Source organism: Petaurus breviceps, unplaced genomic scaffold (assembly GCF_028583685.1).
Source record: "Petaurus breviceps papuanus isolate PSGF00001 unplaced genomic scaffold, PetGlider_PUasm1.0 99, whole genome shotgun sequence".
Taxonomy (NCBI): domain Eukaryota; kingdom Metazoa; phylum Chordata; class Mammalia; order Diprotodontia; family Petauridae; genus Petaurus; species Petaurus breviceps.
In genome coordinates this window covers 4,325,923-4,347,818 of record NW_027187465.1, presented here as the reverse complement: position 1 = coordinate 4,347,818, position 21,896 = coordinate 4,325,923, and the positions used below count along the sequence as shown (strand labels likewise).

Below are 21,896 nucleotides of genomic sequence, written 5' to 3'. Positions count from 1 at the left end.
GGTCCAGGGAGGTCCAGTGAGGGAGACGACACACAAGCACAATGTGTGCCGAATAAAAGGGGAGCCACCCCCAGCTTCCTGTACAAAGGGGGTCCTGACTGGCACTGGAGGGAATCCAGGCCCATGAGAGCACCGAGGCCCCCAAGAACACTGAGCTTGTGGGTCAGGGCACAGGAGGCTGCTCTGCTTGGAGGGGAAAGTCCCAGAGAGGACAGGCTTGAAACTCCAGCCTGAGGTCTTCATCTGCATTCTTGTAGGAACATGGGTGTTTCTGAGGGTGGGATCTCCCATCTGGATCTTCTCTGTGGGCAAGCTTCCTGCTTGCAGGTTGACCTAAGCCTCATGGTCTGGAGGGTGTGAGATGGGAACCCGGGCAAGGCCCCCTTCTCCATAAAATGCTGCAGTCATTCTAGTCTCCGAGCTGCCATGACCCCTCCGCGGGGCGAGCTTCCCCAAAGTATGAAGTCAGGAGTCTGAGACCACCTCTGCCCACCCAAGACCCTCGTGCTGGTCAGCCAAGTGACAGCCTTCATTCTGTCTCTCCCTTCCTCTTTTCCAGGTACCGGGCCCAGCCTGAGGGGGCTGATGGGCCCCCAGGTCTGAAGGTCCCAGGGTGAGGGGCTTACTGAGCAGCCCTAACATTGTCCTCCCCTTCAGTCCCTGCCTCCTGCTCCTGTGGATAGCATTAGTTAAGCTGGTGTCATTCTCTTCCATTGGACTAAAAGGGCCAAGTGCTTTCAGCATCAAAGGCAGTGTGGCCTAGCAGGCAGAGAACTGGCCTTGACCCTGGCATCCACTAAGCAGATGGGTGACCCCTCCGTTTCCTCATGTGTTCAAGTGAGAAGCTTGGACTATGTACAGTCTTTTTTCATCCTAAGAATTCAAGAATCTATTTTTTCCTTTTCCATAAAACAGGAATAATGAGAATCCCTATGGTATCGACCTCAGAGCATCCTGGCAGGGCTTTAATGAGAGGATGGACACCTCACACTCAGTGACCAGGATGCTCCAGAGCAGGGCAGTGTCCTTTGGTGACTCATTGTCCACGTCAATGTGGCCCTGGATGTTCACTTTAATTAGCTTTCTTCTAGATGAGATGCTTTGATGTGGGGTTTTGAGGAGATGAATTGGGGTGGGGGGAGGGGGCGTGTATTATCCTGCCTCCAGAGAGGGCCTTGGTCACCAGGAGCGTTACTGAGCCTAACCCCTACTGGCCCACCCCAATCCTCCCCCAGGGGCAGCTCCCTGCTAAGGGGCTCCTGGCCAGAGGCAGAGGCAGCAGCACCATCTCCCTTCTGCAGGAGAGCATTTCTGAGGGCAGAAGGCCTTGCTTCTGTACTTCACAGACAGCATAAGTCATTCTGACCAACATGCCATTTCATCAGCAGGGAGGAAAGGCTTTTTTTTCCCCTTAACAACCCCCAAAGGTCGCAGGCACCTGATTTATGATACCAAGGACACAGAGGAAAATAAAGAAACCCAGGCCCCACCAGCATTATTGACCGATTTCTCCCATTGAGTCCCAGGCCTGCCTGGTCAGAGGGAGTTGCTCGCTTGACAATATTATTTGTTTCACAGAAGCCTGTGACACACACATTGCTGGAAAGGTTGCCAAGCCTTCGGCTTCTGAACCCAATACTCTCAGGGAGGACTCAGCTCTCTGGTACAAAGGCACATTTTTACCTTTTAACCCAACCTCCTGGACTACTGGAAGTCAAACAATTACCTCATTACAGTCGCACACACAAAAAACTCTGGGTGGAATTCACATCAGTGCGATTGCAAACTTTATAATAATATACACGGTATAAAAATGTCTGCAGACCAGGCCAAGAAAAACAGCATTGTGTTTGGAGGAAGCGCTGTGGTCAAGATGATGTCATCAGAAAGCGTCAAGTTAATTTCCTGCGGTTACATCCTACAGGAAATCCAGGAGCTCAGTTTTCTCCAGAACCCAAAAAGCCATTTTTGTCAATAATTACTAATTAAGAACCCAGATGTGTGATAAATTTGGGACTGGGCTGATTAAGTCCCTTTATTCATAAGTCCTGTAGATAAAATTTCATTATTAAAGATTTTAGGCATTAATAGGATCAAAAGAAATCACCCCTATATAATGTTAAATTTCACCATTGGCAGTAGGGCAAGGAACAGAGATCAAAAGACTTGGGAATCAGCTGAAGTGGCCTCCTCCCCACCTCACCCCCACCCCCCAGCCTGGGTCAGACAGCCCAGGAGAGAGGCTGGAGGCCCAGCTCTTCTCCCCATTGACAGGCTTGACCACTGGGCAATCATTTCACCTTGGAGAGCTGGTCTCCTCATCTGTGAAATGGATCTGGGATCCTCCCACTCCCTCTCTTACAGGGCTGCCATAAGGACCCTCTGATAGGGAGAACACAAAGCTCTTTGGGCCCAAAGCTTTATACAAGAGGGGCTACTAAGTGTTCCTTCACTGACTTGCCTAGGGACAACATGTCTATGGCACTTACTGTGAGCAAGGCTCTGTGCTCTACACACATGATTTCATGTGATCCTCACTGCAACCCTGGGAGGTAGGTGCCATTATGATCCCTATTTTACAATTGAGGAAACTGAGGTAAAGTGACTGGCCCAGGGTCACACAGCTAGTAAGTATCTGAGGCCAAATTTGAACTCGGGTCTTCTTGACTCTAGCCACAGAGCTACCTGTCTACCCCTAATAAGTCTGGGATACCAAGTTATGGGGGTAAAGTCAGGATTTGAACACAGGTCCTCCAACTTCCAAAACGTACACAAGAATAAGGTAAACGCTCCCTTTCCACAGTGTCAGTGATAGTTTCCAGTGGCGCTGGGTAAGAGGGTAGGGGGAATGCTGGGCAAGGAGCCAAGATGCCCTCAGAGTCCCTCCACCTCTGACTGCCTCAGTTTCCTCAGCTACAAAAAGGGAAAATTGCCGTTCCCTTCCTCAGTGGTTCAAAGAGTACCGCGTCCTGATCAGGGGGTGGATCTGCAGGAGGAGCTGCACAGCCCTGCCCAGAGCAGGCCCTGCCCTTCAGGGCCAGGGCACAATGGCCAGGAGCACTGCCCAAAAAGCTAAAACCCCTCCCTGGGGCTGCTCCTGCGAGGCCCTCTGCTCCGAAGCCCCACCTCCCTCTTCTCTTCTTTCGTCTCACCCTCACCTCCTGGTATCTTCTCCCAGACTTCCCTATAATGCCTTAGTAGGGTCCGTAACACAAATCCCAGCACATTCCCAGGGTGAAAGGTCAGGCTCCACTCTGCCCCGGCCCGGCATCTCTGCTGAGAGGTGGAAGACAGGGCTCCGCAGAGGTGCCTGGAATGCTGGCAGGTCCGTGGCCTGTGCCACGCTCCCACATCCCACTCCAGGGCTTCCCTGACATTTCTGTGCTCTGACAAGCAGCCCACTTCTCCTTCTACCTGTTCATGCACATCTTCCCTCATCACTCAGCACATGCAAGTACTAAAATACATTCAGTCGCTGCCTAATGATGGGCCCCTGCTTTCCTCCTCCTCTAGACCTGCCTTTCTCATTATCTTTGTTTGTCGGGAGACCCTTGCTTCTGTCTTGGGCTCCTGAGGGGTTTGTGCCTGTACTGCTATTGCTGGCTCAAAGGCCTTAGACACTTTAATGATTTTTTTAAGTATAATTTCAAATTTCCCCAAACAGATGGACGGATTCACAGCTCTACCAAGAGTATGCTGGCATGCTGTCTGCCTGCAGCCCCTCAGACAGTCATGATTTTTGTTTTTTGTTGTTTTTGCCCATCTGATCCGCTCTCATTTTGCCAACGAGGAAACTGTAAGGAAACATAATCTGCCCAAGATCACACAGGGATTGAAAGGCAGAGTCCAGGGCAGCAAGGGGCAGTGGATGGAGTGTTGGCCTGGAATTGGGAGGGTCTGAGTTCAAATCCAGCCTCAGGTCCTTATTAGCTGTGTGGCCCTGGGCAAATCACATCACCCTGCTTGCCTCATTTTCCTGATTTGTAAAATAATCTGGAGAAGGAAATGGAAAACCCCTCCAGTATCTTTGCCAAGAAAATACCAAATGGGGTCACAGAGAGTCAGACATGACTGAGGAAGGCCACATCGGAGTCCAGATCCTGAGCTCTCTTCCCTGGATCAGACTGCTGAATCCCAAGGACCCAAAGAAGGCCTGGAGCCGTGAAGGACAACGTAAAGAAGAAGATCCCACGCGACAGCCTGGCTCTGGGCGCTCCATGCTTGGGCCTGGCAGACCCGCTCCTTCCCCTCTCTGGGTCCCAGCCCCCTTCTCTGCCACAGCTGGACCTGCAGCCCCAACAGCCTGGGACTCTCTGCCGCCAAGTGCCTTCAGCACTGACGTGTACTGCTTCTAAGATGCGTGCATGTTTCACACATGTGTGTACGTACACATGGATGTACCTATCTCTAACACTTGCCACACATAGATTGCAGTTGTCATTGATGTGGGAAAACAGGACTGTGGGGTGCTTTGGGCCCACAGATGAGGGACAAACAGTCCTGTCCTGTTCTGCCCACCCAGTGGGCACTGACAAAGGTGGCATCTCTGGGCCGGGGAACACGTTCTAACCCTGAGTGCCACTCCCTCTCATCCCCTGCAGCATCAGGGCAGATGTTTATGTAAACTGAGGCACCAGCAAGGAAATCAAGTATATGAAGCTCTGGGCTACTGTGGAGATTTGGGGAAATGGCCAGGAAAAAAATGAGGATTGGGGTATAAATGTAAGTGTGTAGGGCAGCACAGTGCAGAGGAAAGGAAAAGCTGAATCCCTAAGAGGTATAACAGAAACAAAGCATCATCACAGCTCACACTCACACATCATCTGAAGGATTCCCATGAACCAGCAGGAGATGCAGTGTGAGCAGTTACACCATTGTACAGATACAGAAACTGAGGCTTACCAAGGTGAGGATTTTTGGCTAATAAGTGGTAGGGCCTGGTACTTGAACCCAAGACTTCTGCCTCCCAGTCCCCTGCTGTTGAATTTCCTCCATGTCTTGAAAACCTGAATTAGCAATGCATTAGTCCAGGCTAACATGGGGGGAGGGGACTGGTCCAGATGACCTCCCAGTGTCCCTCTGGTCCTTAGAATTCACTGATTTGCTGAAAATATACAAAGGCAGAGGTTTACAGAGCCTAGATAACACTGACCATAATGAAATGCCCTACTGTGAAGATAAAAGAAAATCAATAACATTTGCCTTCTTTTTCTTTCTTTTTAAAAAATACCAATTGTTACATGAATACTTCTTTGCCATTAATCAGGGCATAGCTCCTTCTACCTAACCCAGTGAAAATCTACAACCTGAAATTTTAGTAATAGATCAACATCTCATTTATCTGATATTTTCACAGAATCAGCTGCACATGAAGAATGTGCTCAGCCTTAGACATTTCACTTCCACCACCCTAACTTATTTTATTTTAACCATTTGTGCTGGAAATCTCTTTTAAGAGCATCACACACATACACATATCCCTGCCTTCTGAAATGCTTTGCATGGAACATAATTTAGTCTTTTCTAGAAGGTTCTGGGTCACTCACTGCCACAAACATCATCACGCATTGCCCAGTGCTCTGGACTAGTGATGGGCAGATCCTGCCATGGCTGGACTCAACGACCACCACCCAGGACACTTCAGACAATACTTGCTTCGGCTTTTTACAGCTATCCTTTCTCCTCTCACCCAGCACACAGCTACATGTCAATGCTGCCAATGTGCTTCTCTCCCTCTTGTCTCCTTTCTAACTGGTTATTTCTAATCGACTGTGATTCACCAAAAACCAGAGGCTGAGTCAGAACAAGTGGGCTCTGAGGGAGGGCCTGGGGCCCTGTCCCTGCCTGACGCTGCATGCAGAGGCTTTGTGACTGATAGCTTTTCTGAGTTCAGGATAGCTGGGATTGGCATGACTGTAAAACATGTCACTAATATAATACCCCTTAATGAAGGCTGTTTACAAATGATTCCTCCTGATGCCCATCGTGACTCATGGGCACCTTCCTGCCACTGTCTGAGCTTCTCCCCCCTCTCCTGGGGTCACAACAACTGAGTAGGAGCCGTTACAATCCTCACACCCCTGCTGTAATTCAGATGAAAAGTGCATTACTGTTTCTTTCCTGAACTCCCACAGCTCCTGGAAGACACCAGCTTCATATGCTCACAGGATCTGACAAAAAGCCCAAAGAAACAGCCAACAGGCCCTGATGTCAAAAACAAGGGATTTCCACTGAGGGAAAACTTGAGGATGGCCTCCATTCTAAGCCACAATTAGGTTACACTTGAAGAGAATCATGTACACATTTCAGAGAGAAAGAACAGCCCGGAATGCCCTGCACATGCCAGGCAGAAGAGATGCTGCATGTCCCAGGGCAGGGGGCGGCCTAGCCAGGATCCCCAGCTTGTCTGCAAACACACTTCCTACCTCTCGGTCCTTGAGCTTCATGGCCAGCACCAGCTGATGTCTGTGATTAGTGAGAGCCTCTCTGTAATTCCCTTTGGAGAAGAATGCGGAGCCCAGATTCCCATGAGCTCGGCATTCGCCCGTCTGGTCACCTGGGTGGCAGAGAAGCAAATGAAAGCTTTTGTGAGGCCCGATGTGAAGGGTTATCTCTTAAGGACATCCCAATTAAAGAACTAACTATTTTCCCCATGAAATCTAAGCCTTGACTAGCTATCTCCTAGAAGAATGATATTTTTCTTCCAATGACTCTGGTCAGAAAGGGCATAAAACTTAGCCCCTGTGCAAGGAACTATTCAGCCACTAAGCTCACAACACACGAGCCAAGTGAGGGGTTTAGGCATCCAGGAAATGGGAGGTTAAATACCTTGACACAAGCCAGATGCTCTGTGAGTCCCCTCAATGCTCTGCCAATGACCCGTGAGCAGCAGGCATGTTCAGGCACTTGAATTCAACCCATTATCAAACATTCCTTTCTCTCTCAGTTCTGATTGGGGCCTAAGGTTCTACAAAATTCAGCACAGCCAGCTAGCTATTAGAAAGGCTTCTCAGTCCAAAGCCTTGCATGCAGGCAGCACTTAATTCTTGCTGAGCAGAAGGTCTTAGGTGTCAGCCCAAAGCAGCCCTGCTATGACTTTTTGCTTTGAGATGCCCCCAAGGGGAGCAAAAGCCAACAGACACAGATGTGACCCAATGGCACTGACACAGAGTCCAAATGCCACAGATCCACTCTCAAGCCAAACAGTTCTGTTATCATAGGGCATATTTCCTTATTAGACAGATAACAGCCCCTTCAATAATGTCCTCTGAATATAGAAGAGACAGAAAAGAATGGACAGAGGACTGGGCCCCATGTTAACTCAGCTCTGTAACAGAAAGGTAGACTGAGATCCTGGGCACCTGGGGGGTAAAACACGCACCAATGACCAGGGCTGCACATCTGCCCACCCAATCCCAAACTGCCGCCCAAGCTGGTAATTCCCTGCAACCAACTCTCTGATTGCCGAGATGGCAGTTTATTTAGCAGAGAGAAGGAATGAGATGAGGACAAAAGACCCATCCCATCTCAACTTGTCACTCTTCACTGATGAACTCATCTCCAAGGAGAATATAAACCCTTTGTCACCTCCATCTTGTTAGAAATATTGTGTGGGTTACATGGAAAATCAGTGAGACCTGTGCCCTCAGGCCAGCCAAGTCTGGCACACAGCGGGCGCTCAATAAATGCTCACAGAAGAATTTCCCATCTGTTGTACAAGAACCCCCAAAGACCTGGCAGCCCTCGGACCCATACCTAGGGTCTTGGCTACATCCAGATCCTGTTGCATATAGCCGGTGCTTTTCTCTGTGTTGCCCAGGGACCAGTAAGCGCTGCTCAGGGCAGAGAAGACAGAGCCTCTGAGCTTCAGGCTGCAAGTGCCAATCTTCAGTGCGGCTTCCAAGACCACCACAGAGGCACCGTGATGGCCGGCTGTCAGCAGCTCCTGGCCAACCACAGACACCACCACAAAGGGGCTCTTGTCCAGTTTCATCTTCTGAAGCTGCTGATACGTGGGCTCGAGGGACTCTGAAAAAGACAAGAACGGAGGATCAGAGCCAAAACTGCAACAGCCACCCCCCCACCCCCCACCAAAGACCTTGTTTGGAAGATGCTCCTAACCCATGTAGGCAAGACACATTATGAAGCACCTGTCATGTACTGGGCACGCATCACAGTCTAGGGGCCCCCAGCTGTTAAGGGGCTCCCTGTCATCTGGGAAGAGACAGCAGTTCCTATGACATTTATCTAGAGGAGGGAGAAAATGATGGGGAGGTCCAGGAAGGGCTCCCCTAAGAGGGGGCCCCTGAAATGAAGTGAAGAAAGTTGGAGAGCCTAAGAGGTGGAGGTGCGTGTGTGTGCCCTGGGCAGTGGGCAGAGCCTAGACAAAGGCACCCATAAAGGGAAAGGCAGGTGGGAACCAGCCTAGGCAAGGATGAGGAACTGGCATTTTATCTAACAGGTACCTGGGAGCCACTGCAAGTTCTGGGCAGAGGAGGGGCATCTCCTACCTGAGGCAGTGGGTTCCCAAACATAAATATCAACAAAAGCTCTAGAATGTTCATGACTTCAAGCCCAAACACCTCTCCCTGGTTATCAATGTCCTCCTTAAGCTAGAACCATTCCCAGGGGAGTCTTATTTCCCATTACTCTCTAGTACAAAGGCTCTTCAACAAGCCACGGTTATTCTCCCTCAATGCCCTTGAACAAGATACATATATAACTCTATATCTGTTTGCATGTATATATTTGTGTATATCTATAGAAATACTTTATAGAGACTACAACATAAAGAAAATTTCAAGTGAGACTCTGTGTGCCAACATGCCGAGAACTATAAAGTCATCACACTGATGTCAGCTATTGTTTTATGATGAAACATGTTGTGTAGCCTTTTAGTGTTTACAGGGGATGTGAGATAAAGAGTGAAAGTCATATGTGCACTCCACAGATAAACAGATTGAGGCTCAGATGGTAAGGAGGGTTATCTGAAGGTTTCATACTTGGTAACCATTGGCATTGAGATTTGAAGTCAAGTCTCATGTGGGAAAAGCAAATAAGACAAAAGAAGGAAAGAATGTGTGTGACAGACAGAGGCAAAGAAAAAGAATAAGAAAAAGTATGGACCTAGATATCTCCATATAGATGGATCTGGATTTTGAGTAAAGGAGGGGCAGCAATTACAGAAGAATTCTCAAATTCTTTTGGGAAGAAAAAGGTAAAGTTGTTCCTGAGCTCAGCCCTGCACAATTGGACAACATGAATCAATTAGCAGAAACCAAGGGAAGAATTGCATATGGAATATTTAATCACTGCATTCAGAAAACATTTATTAAGCACCTCTGATTTGCAAAGGCCTGTTCTAGGCAGTCGAGGAGATACAAAGTCCAAAACTGAGTTCAGTAAGGAGACAAGACACCAGCATCACATCACAAGAGAAGGAAATTCCTGGGGAACAAAACAAAGTCCTGTGAGAGACCAGAGGGGACCAGAAAGCTCAGCAATGATGGTCCTGGGAAATACGTCTGCCTCATGCACATGTGATAATCATGGGTGTCAGAAAAATGAAGCCAGCATGGAAAAAATAAAGAACACGCTTGAATTTTGACAAAACTGATCATTTGGTCTCTGATTCTGAACTGGAGGCAGCCACAGCTCAGTGCTGGAAGCCAGAATGGGAAGAACACGGAACACAGGTTCCGAGCCTGGCATCGAGCTGGGGTCGCTTCTGTCTCCCCAGAAATCACCTGGTGCAGGGACTGGAACCTGAGAAACAGGAACTCCCCACTGTGTGAGGAAACCGAAAGGGCTTGGAGGGCCAGCCTCTAGGGAAATCCAGATCAAAGAAGAAGCAGGCAGAAAGTGAGTGACAGGAGGAGGGGGGGGGGGGTCCAATTACTGAAGATCTCATGAGGATGAAAACTCACAGACTTTGAGCATAAGCAGATAAACCAGCAGGGACAGTTAATAACAAAAGGCAAGATGGCCTCCAGATCAACTAAAAGAATCCAGGTATCTATGGATAAATATCCCAAGACCAAGGAAAATGAATTGACACTTTATGAAGCAGAGGATGCTACAGATTCCCAAGAGAGCATGGAACCATAGCAGGATGTTCCCAAAAGGTTTAAAAGAGAAATAAACATTATGTGAATAGAATTTACAGCCTGCACAGCAGAAATAATTGGCAGACTAGAGAAACTGGAATCCATAGTGGCAAAGAAACAAAAGAGAAGGTTACTGATTGAGAAGGCAGATACACAGAAGGACAATTAGAAAACAAGAAGCTAAAAGCAATAATGTTTAAAAAGATGATCTCCTTACAAGCTAAATATATTCCTAAAGATGACGTGCATAGAAATGGCTTGCTTTCAGAAGAATACAAGCTCAAAAACCTTACAGTGATGCAAGAAATATTTTAATAAAACTGTCCAGAATTTCAGGACACAGGAAACATACTGCCAATAGGAAGAATTCACAGATGGCCTCTAGAAGAAAAAAAAAGCCTATGCTGCCAACTCCCAGACACACAGTGGTGAACGTTAACAATTCCAATGACAAACACCACAGTCTACAAGCAGCCAGGAAAAATACCTTCAAATAGAGGAGAAAGGAAATTTGAATAAAATGAGAGAAGAGCCGCAGTCTCTTCTCTACTGTTCTTTCTAGCTCTGATTTCCTGTGTTCTACAGAAGTTCCTGAACAGCTCTGATATTCTACTCTGAAGGTAAGGGCTGGGAGGCAGCCACTCAGCCTAAAATTGCTGCCTTCCTTGCTTAGAATGCCAATGTCTTGTCCCAGGCTCGGTTTCTCTGCATTGGACTCACACGAAGAAAGCAAAATATTTGCAAATCCATTAAAAAAGAGAGAGAACCGCTTATTACAAGCATGTCAAGTTTTATGACAAAATGACACGTCTAGCATCTATACCTATTTATTCTCTTTCACAACTCTATTTTAAAGCATCACCTGGAAAGGAAATGAGCTAAAAATTAGAAGGGCATCAGAAGGGCGAAAAGAAGCTATTTTTCCATGAGAGTTAGCAGGGCAGCTGAATGCAGCAGCAAGAACACTTGGGGAAGGGTCAGCACCCCCGAGTTCAGGTCCCACCACCCCATTAACTGGCCATTGGGTCATCTGCTTACGGTTATCACATCTCATCTCAGGCTTTTGGTTTTCAGAGCTATAAAAGGAGGAGGTTATACCTGAAAGGGTGATGCAGCAGAAAGGTGCTTGATTTGGAGTCCCAAGGGCTGGGTTCAAATTCTGGCTCTGCTGCTGTATCACTTGGTACAAGTCCCATTAGCTCGGAGCCTCAGCCTTCTGAGCCATACAGCACGAGGGAGCTGGACTCAAGGCCTCCCTCCGAGTACAAATACCTATAAGAGATATCTATGGTCCTTTCCCTTCCCTTTGCTTTCTTCAGGCTCTTGCACTGAACCTTGCCTGCTACCACGTGGCATTTCTATAGCAGCTGTTGTCCCCTTTCCTAGAAACCAGCTTCAGGTTGGCTGCTCCCTTGTGTAGCACTGAAGGGCTGCTGGCCAACTGGACAGGATGAAAATGCAATTTTCACAATTTATGACCTCAAGTCTCATTTCTTGACAAAGCATCTCTCACCTGAATCAACATTACCACAATAACCTCCCAACTGAGTGAGGCCTGGAGCATTTCTTCCTTCAATCAGATTATTACAGAGTGAAAAAAGGACACTTTGACATTGTGGGGATGCCCAGGAATACTTGAAGAGCAGCCCAGAAGTGGAGGGTCAGAATGAAGCCCAGAATGAAGAAGGTCAGGCACAGGCAGAAGAGAACAATCACACTGTAAGATTGGCTGCAGAAACTAGGTGAAACCCTCTACCTACAGGAAGCACTGTGGGTCAGTTCTGACAGACAGAAGAGAATCAGAACCCAGCATCTGAGTCAGGAGGGGTATCCAAGGTCACAGGAGCCCAGAATGGGAGCAGGATGGGAACTCAGAGACCGGCTCACCCAATCTCCTCATTTGACACTTTGAGGATACTGAGGCCCAGAGGAGGTGACCTGCCCCAAATCCCATAATCAGGAAGTGGCAGGGCCCCAATTTGGGATTGAGACCTCACTTCTTTAGGTCCACATTTCTTGTTTTTCTACCACCCTGTGCTGCCTCTCTGGGAAAGAACACCCTTATGACATTCTCCATCCAGGCTCTGGCTGATGACCTCCTGTGAAGGAGAACCCACACCTCCCTGAGGTTGGACCCAGTCGGGGTTACTGCTGGTGCTCAGCAAGCGTGTCCTTCATGTCAGCCACTTGGAGCTGGCACTGCTGCCAAAGCCCTCTTCCCCACACCAGACCTTCAAATGTTTGAGCACAGCTCTCATGGCCTTCCTGTGTCTTCTTGTCTCCAGGCCAAATAGCCCTAGTTGCTTTCATTGACCCTCACATGGACTCCAGTTTCTTCCTCATCCTCATTGCCCTCTGGACAAACTCTGCTTGTCAATGTTCTTCCTAAAACATGTCTCCCAGAGCTGGCCAGGGGAAAATCAGTGAGACTTTACCCCTTCATCGCTAGGATCTGTGCCCTTCTCAACACAACCCAAGATCTCCTTAATATTGGGGCTGCCCTCCACTAAAAACACCAGCTCTTTTTGAGACAAACTTATTTCTAGGTCACCAGGGTCAAATGCCTCATTTTCAGAGGAGGAAACCAAGGCTCTGAAAGGGTAGTGACTTTCCCAAGATCACAAAGCCAGTCAGCAGCAGAACTGAAAGAAGAATCAAAAGTCCATTCCCTGGCCTCCAATCTTTCAACTAAACTTCACTATTGTCTATTTTTTCCTTAGGGAAGCCAAGATCTGGATGCATTCAATGTATTTAATTATAAAGACCAAATTACAGGCTACAAAGACCCTAGAGTAAACTGTTCAGTATCTAAAAATACATGTGAAATGGTGAGAGTGAGCAGCAGCTCCAAATTTCCCAGAACTACCTAGGAGAAAGCATGGCCACCTGGTAGTGTAGAGAAACTAGGCACCCGGCCAGAAAGTAACTCCTGGCTCTGACACTCGGGAGCTCTGTGGCTATGAACAAAGATTTAACCTCTCGAACCTCAGTTTCCTCATTTGTAAAAATGGAAAAAATAACATAGACAACCCACCTAATGAGACTGCCATGAGGAAAGAACTTTTAAAACTGCAAAGCACTAATGTAATGGCAAGCTATTATTGTTATTATCATAATAAGAAAATTCTGAAAATTAGTAGGAATCTACAAGAGAAATTGCCTCAAGGAAAAGTTGGACTTTTAACAAGGAAACTCAATCTTCAGTCTTTAGGAGATGGTAGAACAAGCCCACGTGGGTAGTTTGGGATTTTTGTGGTTTTCTTCCTCGAGTTTGTATAAAATGTGCAATGCCAGACTGATTACAGGAGGCACTGAATGCAGCCAGGCCACCCTGGGGGCAGCCCTGGGCAATACTCAAATCCCCACGGAGAACTGGCCCTCAACAATCGGATTCTCTCTCACCTTTCAGCACCCACCACTACCCACCACTACCTTCACTGCCCCTTTCCCTCAGGTAGGAGGGATGCTCCCACACACCTCTCTAAAACATCAGCTAGCCATCACATTTACTGACTGATGGTGAAGGACAGATGATCAAGGCGATGTGGGGCACTGCATCCAAGCCCGAGGACCAGACCCCAGGTTCTGTTTATGCCTTGTACTAACTGTGTGTCTGTGAATGAATGAATGAACAAATGAATGGATGAAAAAGCATTTATGAAGCACTATATATAAGACACTGTGCTAAGCACTGGGCATGGATACAAGTTGTTTATTTGTTTTTCTAAAGTGATAAGAATATTCACTCAAAGATCTTATATTTTAATAGGAGAAGGTGATCCATACAAGGGAGAGGTGATCAGGGAAGGGAATTTTGAGAAGATGAAAAAGGGGAAGAGGAATATCCAGTGGTGTCAGAGAGAAAATGAGATGACCCAAAGGCATGGTGGGATGAGGCATGAAACTGAAGCATGGCGCAGAGTCTAGGGCCTACCAAGGAAGAGAGGAGCCAAGGTAGGCTCCACCGAGGAAGAGAGGAGCCAAGGTGCACACACTCAGGCATCAGTCCAAAGATAAGTGGCTCAACCCAGCCAGGGACTGGGGCCTGGATTCAGGAAAACCTGTGGATGGAGATCTAGGGCTCAGATCTGGTGAGGGTGGGAGGTTGGGAGGGTAGATGATGCAAGTCATTGGGGACAGACAAGGTGAGACAGTCTGTGGAGTAGATGAATGGCTCAATGGACATAAAGCTGAAAAACTGTCTGGTATTACATTCTAGCAACCTGTGCTGGGGTCCTTCACTTCCCCCACACATATCCTAAAACCATAAGGGGTTTGGGAGGGAGTGTGTCTTGTGCCTCATCTAAAATCTGTATCTTTTTCACACCTGGAATAGGGCTTTCCACATAATAAGCACTTAGTGCATGTTTTCTCATTGATTTATTAAAGCACTTTATATTTTTTTGGAGGGGGAAAGACAGGGCAATTGGGGTTAAATGAATTGCCCAAGGTCACATGGCTAGTAGGTGTGTCAAGTGTCTGAGGATGCATTTGAACTCAGGTCCTTCTAACTCCAAGGCCGGTACTCTATTCACTGTGCCACCTAACCACCCCTAAAGCACTTTATAAACGTAAGCTATTGTTATGCTGATCAAGGCAATGTCCCACCTAATGTTATGAAAAACATATGATTAAGTGAAACAACATTATGATAGGGGGTACAGTTAGCTTCAGGGTTAAAATATCTTAAATAAGCAATAAGTAAGTAAAATGATGTTACATGAGGATTTCATGAGTTCTAGGTGGGGGTATATTATATTTAAGGGCATCTAGGTGGTGCAGTGGATAAAGCACCAGGCCTGGAGTCAGAAAGACTCATCCTCTGAGTTCAAATCCAGCCTCAGATACTTCCTAGCTATGTGACCCTTGACAAGTCACTTAACCCTGTTTGTCTCAGTTTCCTCACCTGTAAAATGAGCTGGAAAAGGAAAAAGCTAACCACTCCAGCATCTTTGCCAAGAAAACCCCAAAAGGGGTCACAGAGTCAGACATGACTTAAAAATTACTGAACTGAAAATATTATATTGGGGGTATAATATAATTTAATATAATAAATGTAACATAACATAAAATAGGGGTATTAATGGTAGTACCATAAAGAGACACTGGTGAGGGCAACGTGGTACAGGGTATGTATGCCTGCATTTTCTGTTATTTTCTCTACTGTCATCACCATTATGATCATTATTATTACCCACCCCATGGGAAAAGACATTTTAATGATAGAAAAGGTCTTATCTCAAAGAATCGATTCTTCTAGTCGAATTCTATGCATCATCATCTTCATTAAGAAATAGTTACTGAGCAGCTAGGATGTGCAGATCATGTGGAAATATGTATTGTAGAAGTGAGAGCAAGAGACCTTCCTCGGGTCATTCCAAGAAAAATAAAAAACAAAAACAAAAAACCTTAGTTTCTCAGCTACATATGCATAAAGTTGGCACTGGCCAAGCATTTCCTTTCCCCTTAACTATTATTATTGGCTCCATTTCCAAAAGCCAGAGATATGTTGCAAAAGTCAGAGGACTGTAGAAAAGCTGCTCTAAGCACCACATTGAGAAGAGTAGCCTTTATGACCAGAGATATTTCTGGCACGTCAATAAGATGAGAAAGTGAAGAAAATGCCATGAAAGAGGGAAATCAAATGTTCAAATTCAGCAAAAAAAGAAAAAAATGGTAGGTTACACTTTTTTCATTTTAGTTTTGTTTCTTCTCACAGCCTGCTTCCTTCAACACCGGGGATAAATGGTCATTAAGACTCTGCATGAGGAGCTCTAATAAAGGGGACTCCACTACTTCTTAAATGAATTGCACCTTACTCTTTGACCCACTTATTCTTTAGGATGAAGTTATTACTCTTCAATTAATTATAATCATTTAATCAACAGCCCTTTATTGAATATAATTTATTGCATTGTGATACATAAAAATGCATTAAATATTTCTGGTTTTTTGCATTTGTTTGTGAGGTTTTTAGTTTTTTATTTTTGCTTTTTTGGAGGGGGATAGTAGGGCAATTGGGGTTGTGACTTGCCCAAGGTCACATGGCTAGTTTTTGTATTAAACGTCTGAGGTCGAATTTGAACTCAGGTCCTCCTGACTCCAGGGCCGGTGCTCTATTCACTGCACCACCTAGCCACCCCATGTGACGTTTTTACATCCTAATATATGGTCAGTTTTTATGAAGGTGCTATACACAACTGAGGAATGTGTACACTCCTTTCTAATCCCATTCAAAAATTTCCCAAGTTCTATCATATCTAACTTTTTAAAAAAAATTCTACTCAGTTCCTCTATGTCTTTCATTTTTTTGCTGGAGCTGTCTAGGTCCAAGGGTGATAAATTGGGGTCCTCTACTATAAAAGTTTTATTTTCTACTTCTCCCTATAAACCTTTTGCTTTAAGTATTTAGATGCTATGCCATTTGATGCATATATATTATAATGATTTGAATTCAGTGTCTATGGTACCTTTCAGCGAAATGTAGTTTTCCTGTATATGTTTTTAAATTGTCTATTTTTTATATTTCTTTGTTGGCTATCATGACTATAACTGCTATTGTTGCTTTGCTTCATCAAAAGCATAAAAGGTTTTCCTCCAACCCCTTATTTTAACTCTTTGTGCATATTTCTGTTTCAAATATATTTTTGTAAACAACATATACCTGGATTTTGCCTTTAATATACTATACTGTCCTTTTCCATGTATAGGTGTGTGCATGCCATTCACACACATCTATGATTTTTAATTATGTTCTCTCTATCCTACTCAGAAAGTTTTCCTTCTCTTTGTTTCCAACTCTGATTTTAGACTTGTTTCATTCAAGATTAATTCCTCTCTTAATCTACCCTCTTATTCACTCCTTTCCCTTATCTCCATTTCCCTGTTGAATTACATTCATTTGTACACCCATCTCTGTGTGGTGTGCAGACTTCACCCTCCTGTGTCCAGGTCAAGGGAGAGTGAGGTTTAAGTGTCACTCCCTCTCCCCCCCTCTCCCTCCATGTGTATAGAGATTTCTACGTGTGCATGACAATTAAGTGATAATTTCCCCATCCTGCAGCCTCCTTTTTCTCTTCCACTCTTTCTATTCTTCTTTCAAGATCAACAAAACATAACAGGACTGTCCTCAGTCCCTCCAACTATTTAGATTCCCTAATATGAGCCCTGATGATAGAGTTTTGAGAGGATTCTTGTATCATCTCCCCATCATCAAAAAGTAAACAGTTGCTCAGTCTCTTACAATCGCTCCTTCAGGTTTACCTTCTTACATTTCTCTTGACTCCTCCTCATTTACTAAGCTCTGGTCTTTTCATTGGGAATTCTTGGAAGTCTTCTTTGTCATTAAGATTCCATTTTCTCCCAAAGGATTATATTCTCAGTCTGGTCATATACATTATTCCTTGTTGTGAACCTACATCCGTTGCTTCCTTTAATACTGTATTCTACTTGTTGAAGTGATGGCTACTATACCTTGCCTGATCTCACTGTGGATCTTCAGTACTTGAATTCTTTTTCTGGCTGCTTCCAGTATTTTTACTATGGATTTTGGCTACAACATTCCTTGGAGTTATCATTTGGGGAGGGGAGGGTTTAGGAGGAAACTAGTAGATTCTATTTCTACTTTTCCCTCTGGTTCTAAAAGGTCTGGGCAGTTTTCTTTTGTGATTTCTTGAAATATGGTGTCGGGTTTTTTTTTTTTTGTAGTCATGGCTTTCAATTCTCTCTCCTTGATCTATTTTTAGATCAATTGCTTTTACTACAAGATAACTTTGCATTTTCTTCTTTTTTTCAGTCTTTTGATTTTGATTTTAGTATTTCTTGTCTCATGGAGTCAATGGAAGCTTCTATTGGGTTAATTGTAATTTTCAAGGAGTTGTTTTTATGGTGAGTTTTTTTTTTTTCTCTTGAGCCATGCTATTAATTTTCTTTCCAAATCTTTCTTCCGTAGCTGTCATTTCTCTTCCCATTTTGCAAGCTAGCACTCTTCTTTGGCTTTTAAACTCATCTTCAGCTCTCTTTTTATACTATTGCTTCATGTCTTCCAGGAATTCCGGTTCTCCTTGCACACAAGCTGTACACAGCTTTTCTCAAGGTTTTTCTTGAAGAAGCTTTAGAGTCATTTTCTTCTGGGACTGTGGATTGAACATCCCTGTCACCATAAAAGGTCTTTAGGGTAGGATTCTTATGCTGACCTGGGCTGGAACTTTTTCTTAGATTTCCCAGTTAAAGCTCAGGCTGAGGTGTCTTCCAGAATTTTGTGGAGAAGTTTGGGATGGGGGTGAGATGCTCAACTGTTCTTCTGCTATGCCTATATCTTGGTTCCCTCCTTAGTTTTCCCTTATTCTAAGGATTATTTTAGAAAGGGTTCTTCACCTGAGCCTGGGAGTTTGTTTTTGTTTACTTTTAACAAATTCAGATATTTCAATACAGTTGCTTTCCTTTGTAATCTTACACACTTTACTTTATGCCTTAAAAATCATAATCTAAAGAAATCTAGGTTTCACTGGTCTACCAATGACATGCCAGACACACAAAAAAAACTAAGAACCCCTGCTGTAGGGGGTCTTCCTAATTCCTCTTTCAAGGCTGAAAACTCCTAAGATCCTTTCTAATTGATGATAAGATACTTTTGGAAAATATGAACCAGCCCCAAAGAAAACACATTGATTTCCTTAAGATTTAAAAAGTTTAAATAAAATTAAAAAGTAAATGGACTATTTTAGGGAAGATTTAAAGTCAAATCAAATGAGCACAGAAAAATTAAAAATCTCTCCTTTACCTAAAGATGTATAAATGCATGTATGTGTGCACAAGTGTGTGAGTATGTGTGTGTGAGTGTGTTTGTGCATGTGTGAACGCTGCGGCTGCCAAGACACTGTCCAGGCAATATCCTAGGTACTGGCAATACAAAAACTAAAACAAAAGTGTCCTTGCCTTGAAGGATTAATACTCCATTGGGGGAGCATCAGGAAGCCATGTAAGCAAATACAAGGAAAAATTAAAAAGAGTGGATCTCCTGTAGCAATAGTCTTTGAGAGTTCAGCTGGAGGAAGCTTGGCATTTTCAGAGTCAAACAGAAGGGAATACATTCCAAGTATGTGCAAAGGCACTGAGACGGGGAAGAAAACAGCCAAACAGGATGTGGTGCAAGCCTATCCTAAAGGCACTCAGAGTCTCCCAGGGTAAGCAGAGCACATCTGAGGATAAATAGACTACAAGGCCAGGTGTATAAGGAACAGCCTAGGAGAGATTCAGACAAAGGATTCTAGAAGAAAGCAAAAGTAGAAGGAGAGATCACTTTCATGAAGCCTAAAGTGGAGGAGGAAGGGAGCTTGGGAAGAGAAAGACTGTGTGAGGCACAGTGGGAGAATTCCCTCCAGCCCTGTGGGACAGGGTGGCAAAAAAGGTTCTCCTGGAATGTAGGCACATGTAAAGGGCACCAGCATGGGGGACCCTTCACCACAGACTCTCCAGACAAATGAACCACCAGTAAGGAAGGAAGCACACACCATAGTCAGTGACATCCAGTCAGTGACAAAATTGGTTTGTGGACCCTGTCTCCTGACTCTCTGTCTGATGTTGCCTCATTAGCTGGGAATTCTAGATGGCAATTTTCTTTTACATAAAATATCAGATCTTAGCAAAGGACATCTTCCTCAATACTGGGTTGCCCAAGACTAATAGGCCTTTGGAGGTAGGAATTCACAACTGTATATCACTGTTATTTCAAGTACTTTCTATAGTCTTACCTCGCATGGGAGATTTCATGGCAGCTTCCACCATCCCAACCAGAAGTTGTAGACTCTTGGGATCCTGGGCCAAGCCTGATGCAAAGGCTGCCAGAGCATCTGCATGGCGTCCAAGATATTGGAGGGCAACACCCTGTCGGAAGTATGCCTAGAAGCAGAAAAGAGATAGCAAGCACTTAAAACATGATTGCAGGAAGAATGATGATGTCACAAAGCCAGAGCAAACAGCCAACCCACCAGAGAATCTTGGCTGAATAAAATGAGCAAACATTTTCTTCTTCTTAAGTCACTGTCTCCCGAGAGTAGAGACTTCAAGCCTGCTACATATGTCCAGGTGGGCCATATTTTTGATCATTCCCTCCTATGATATGCTCAAGAACTTACTATCTAGAAGCCATATCCCATACAACAAACATTTGCCAACCGCCAACTATATCCAAGGCACTGGTTTAGGGGGAGACACAAGGATAAAAATAAAATCATGCCTACCCTCAGGAGCATGCATTCTACCAGATTAGAGACTACACCCAGTACAAAGATAAGTATGAGGCATTTAAGCCGTCTGGGGATGACGCTGGTCTATTCTTTACTTCATGTGTAAGGATAGGACACCTGCCTCCCGTCTTGTGCCTGGTACAGATGCTTCCGTGCATTGCACATCCTTTTTCCCTCCCTTCCACATCTCAGAATTCCTCACCAGTTGCTGGTACCTTAACTCACCAAATAATTTTGTGTTTACTTCTTATCTAGTTTGTATTCACATATGAGATACATTGTTCCCTTCCTCCAATGTCATGGAACAGAACGTAAGCTTCTCAAGGGCAGGAGCTCTCTTTTTATTTTTACCTTTCTGTCACTAGGACCTAGCACAGTGTTTGCCTGATACAGACCAGGTGCTAAATCTTTTTGTTTGCTGAAAGACAGAATGAGGACGTCACTGACGGTGAATCCCTTTTTTCTTGTCCTCCCAAATTCCCTCAGTGTCTCCTGTGGCGTTAGAGTCATAGCTCAATAAACTTGCAGAGCTGGATTTTTCTTATGAAATCACTCCAGATTTGGCCAATCAGATAAATCAGCATATTACTGCTTATTTATTTTTTTTAATTTGCTTTTTATTTTTTCCCCTTTGTAAGTCCAGTGTTCATGCATGGGTCAAGAACATAGGGATAGGACCTGAACATGTAATTTCTGATGTAGGGAACTCCTAAGTCAGGAAAACCCCCTACTGATGCATGCTGGCACTTTCACTGTAAATTAAAGCATTAGAGAGCTCCCAGAGCAGAGGCGCAAACAAAGATGATTAGGGGAAAAGGAAAAGAACCCATGTGTTCTGAAATATTCCTAGCAGTTTTCTTCGTGGTGGAAAAGAACTCGAAATTGCAGGGATGCCCATTAATGGGGGAATAGTTGAAAAAGTTGTGTTTTATGATTGTGATGTGGAATACTACCATGCTATAAGAATGATGAGCTCATTGATTTTTTTATTACTGCTTATTTAAAGATAATCTTAGTAACACGGAAGAGCACAACATTGGTACCATAAGCGTTTCATATTTAATAATTAAAAACAAAGTTGTTATTATGCAAAATAAGCCTATACTTTCCTTCAAAATAAAGCATCTCCATCATTGTTCCTATTCTTTAACTGGGTCATTTTATAAAATAAGCTTATCATCAGTGATTAAAGTAAAATACTATTAGCTGGAGAAAGAGGGAATGGAGGAAGGTCAAATCTAAATTAGGGGAAAGTTTGAATCGTAAATTTTTTCTTCATGCTAGTTTAAATTACTTCCAGTACATATGGTAACATGAACTGGGCTAATTAAGTGTTATATTACCAAGTATAGACCTGTGAACCTGCTTTAATGAAAGACGAAGTTACTGTAACTAACAGACATTCATTGTAATATATGTTTCTAATGATCTGAAAGAACTTGTTCTCTTAAAGAGGTCAAATATTCTTCAAATAAGAATGTTTACCCTAAAAATCTGCTTTGTAAACCTTTTCAGTGAAGGTAACAGCATTTATAATAAATAC

The 21,896-nt window shown here is 44.6% G+C and overlaps 1 protein-coding gene across 2 annotated transcripts in view; it reads right to left on the bottom strand.

Annotated features, from left to right (window-relative positions):
• Positions 1–21,896, bottom strand: part of TTC28 (tetratricopeptide repeat domain 28) — a 712,524-nt gene that overhangs the window by 320,496 nt on the left and 370,132 nt on the right. For both annotated transcript variants that reach the window (XM_069081377.1, XM_069081378.1), the window contains 3 exons: positions 19,859–20,006; positions 7,756–8,028; positions 6,426–6,556 (listed from right to left, as the gene is read on the bottom strand). In XM_069081377.1, coding sequence (XP_068937478.1) covers positions 6,426–6,556; positions 7,756–8,028; positions 19,859–20,006 — 552 coding nt within the window. The remainder of the gene's footprint in view (positions 1–6,425; positions 6,557–7,755; positions 8,029–19,858; positions 20,007–21,896) is intronic.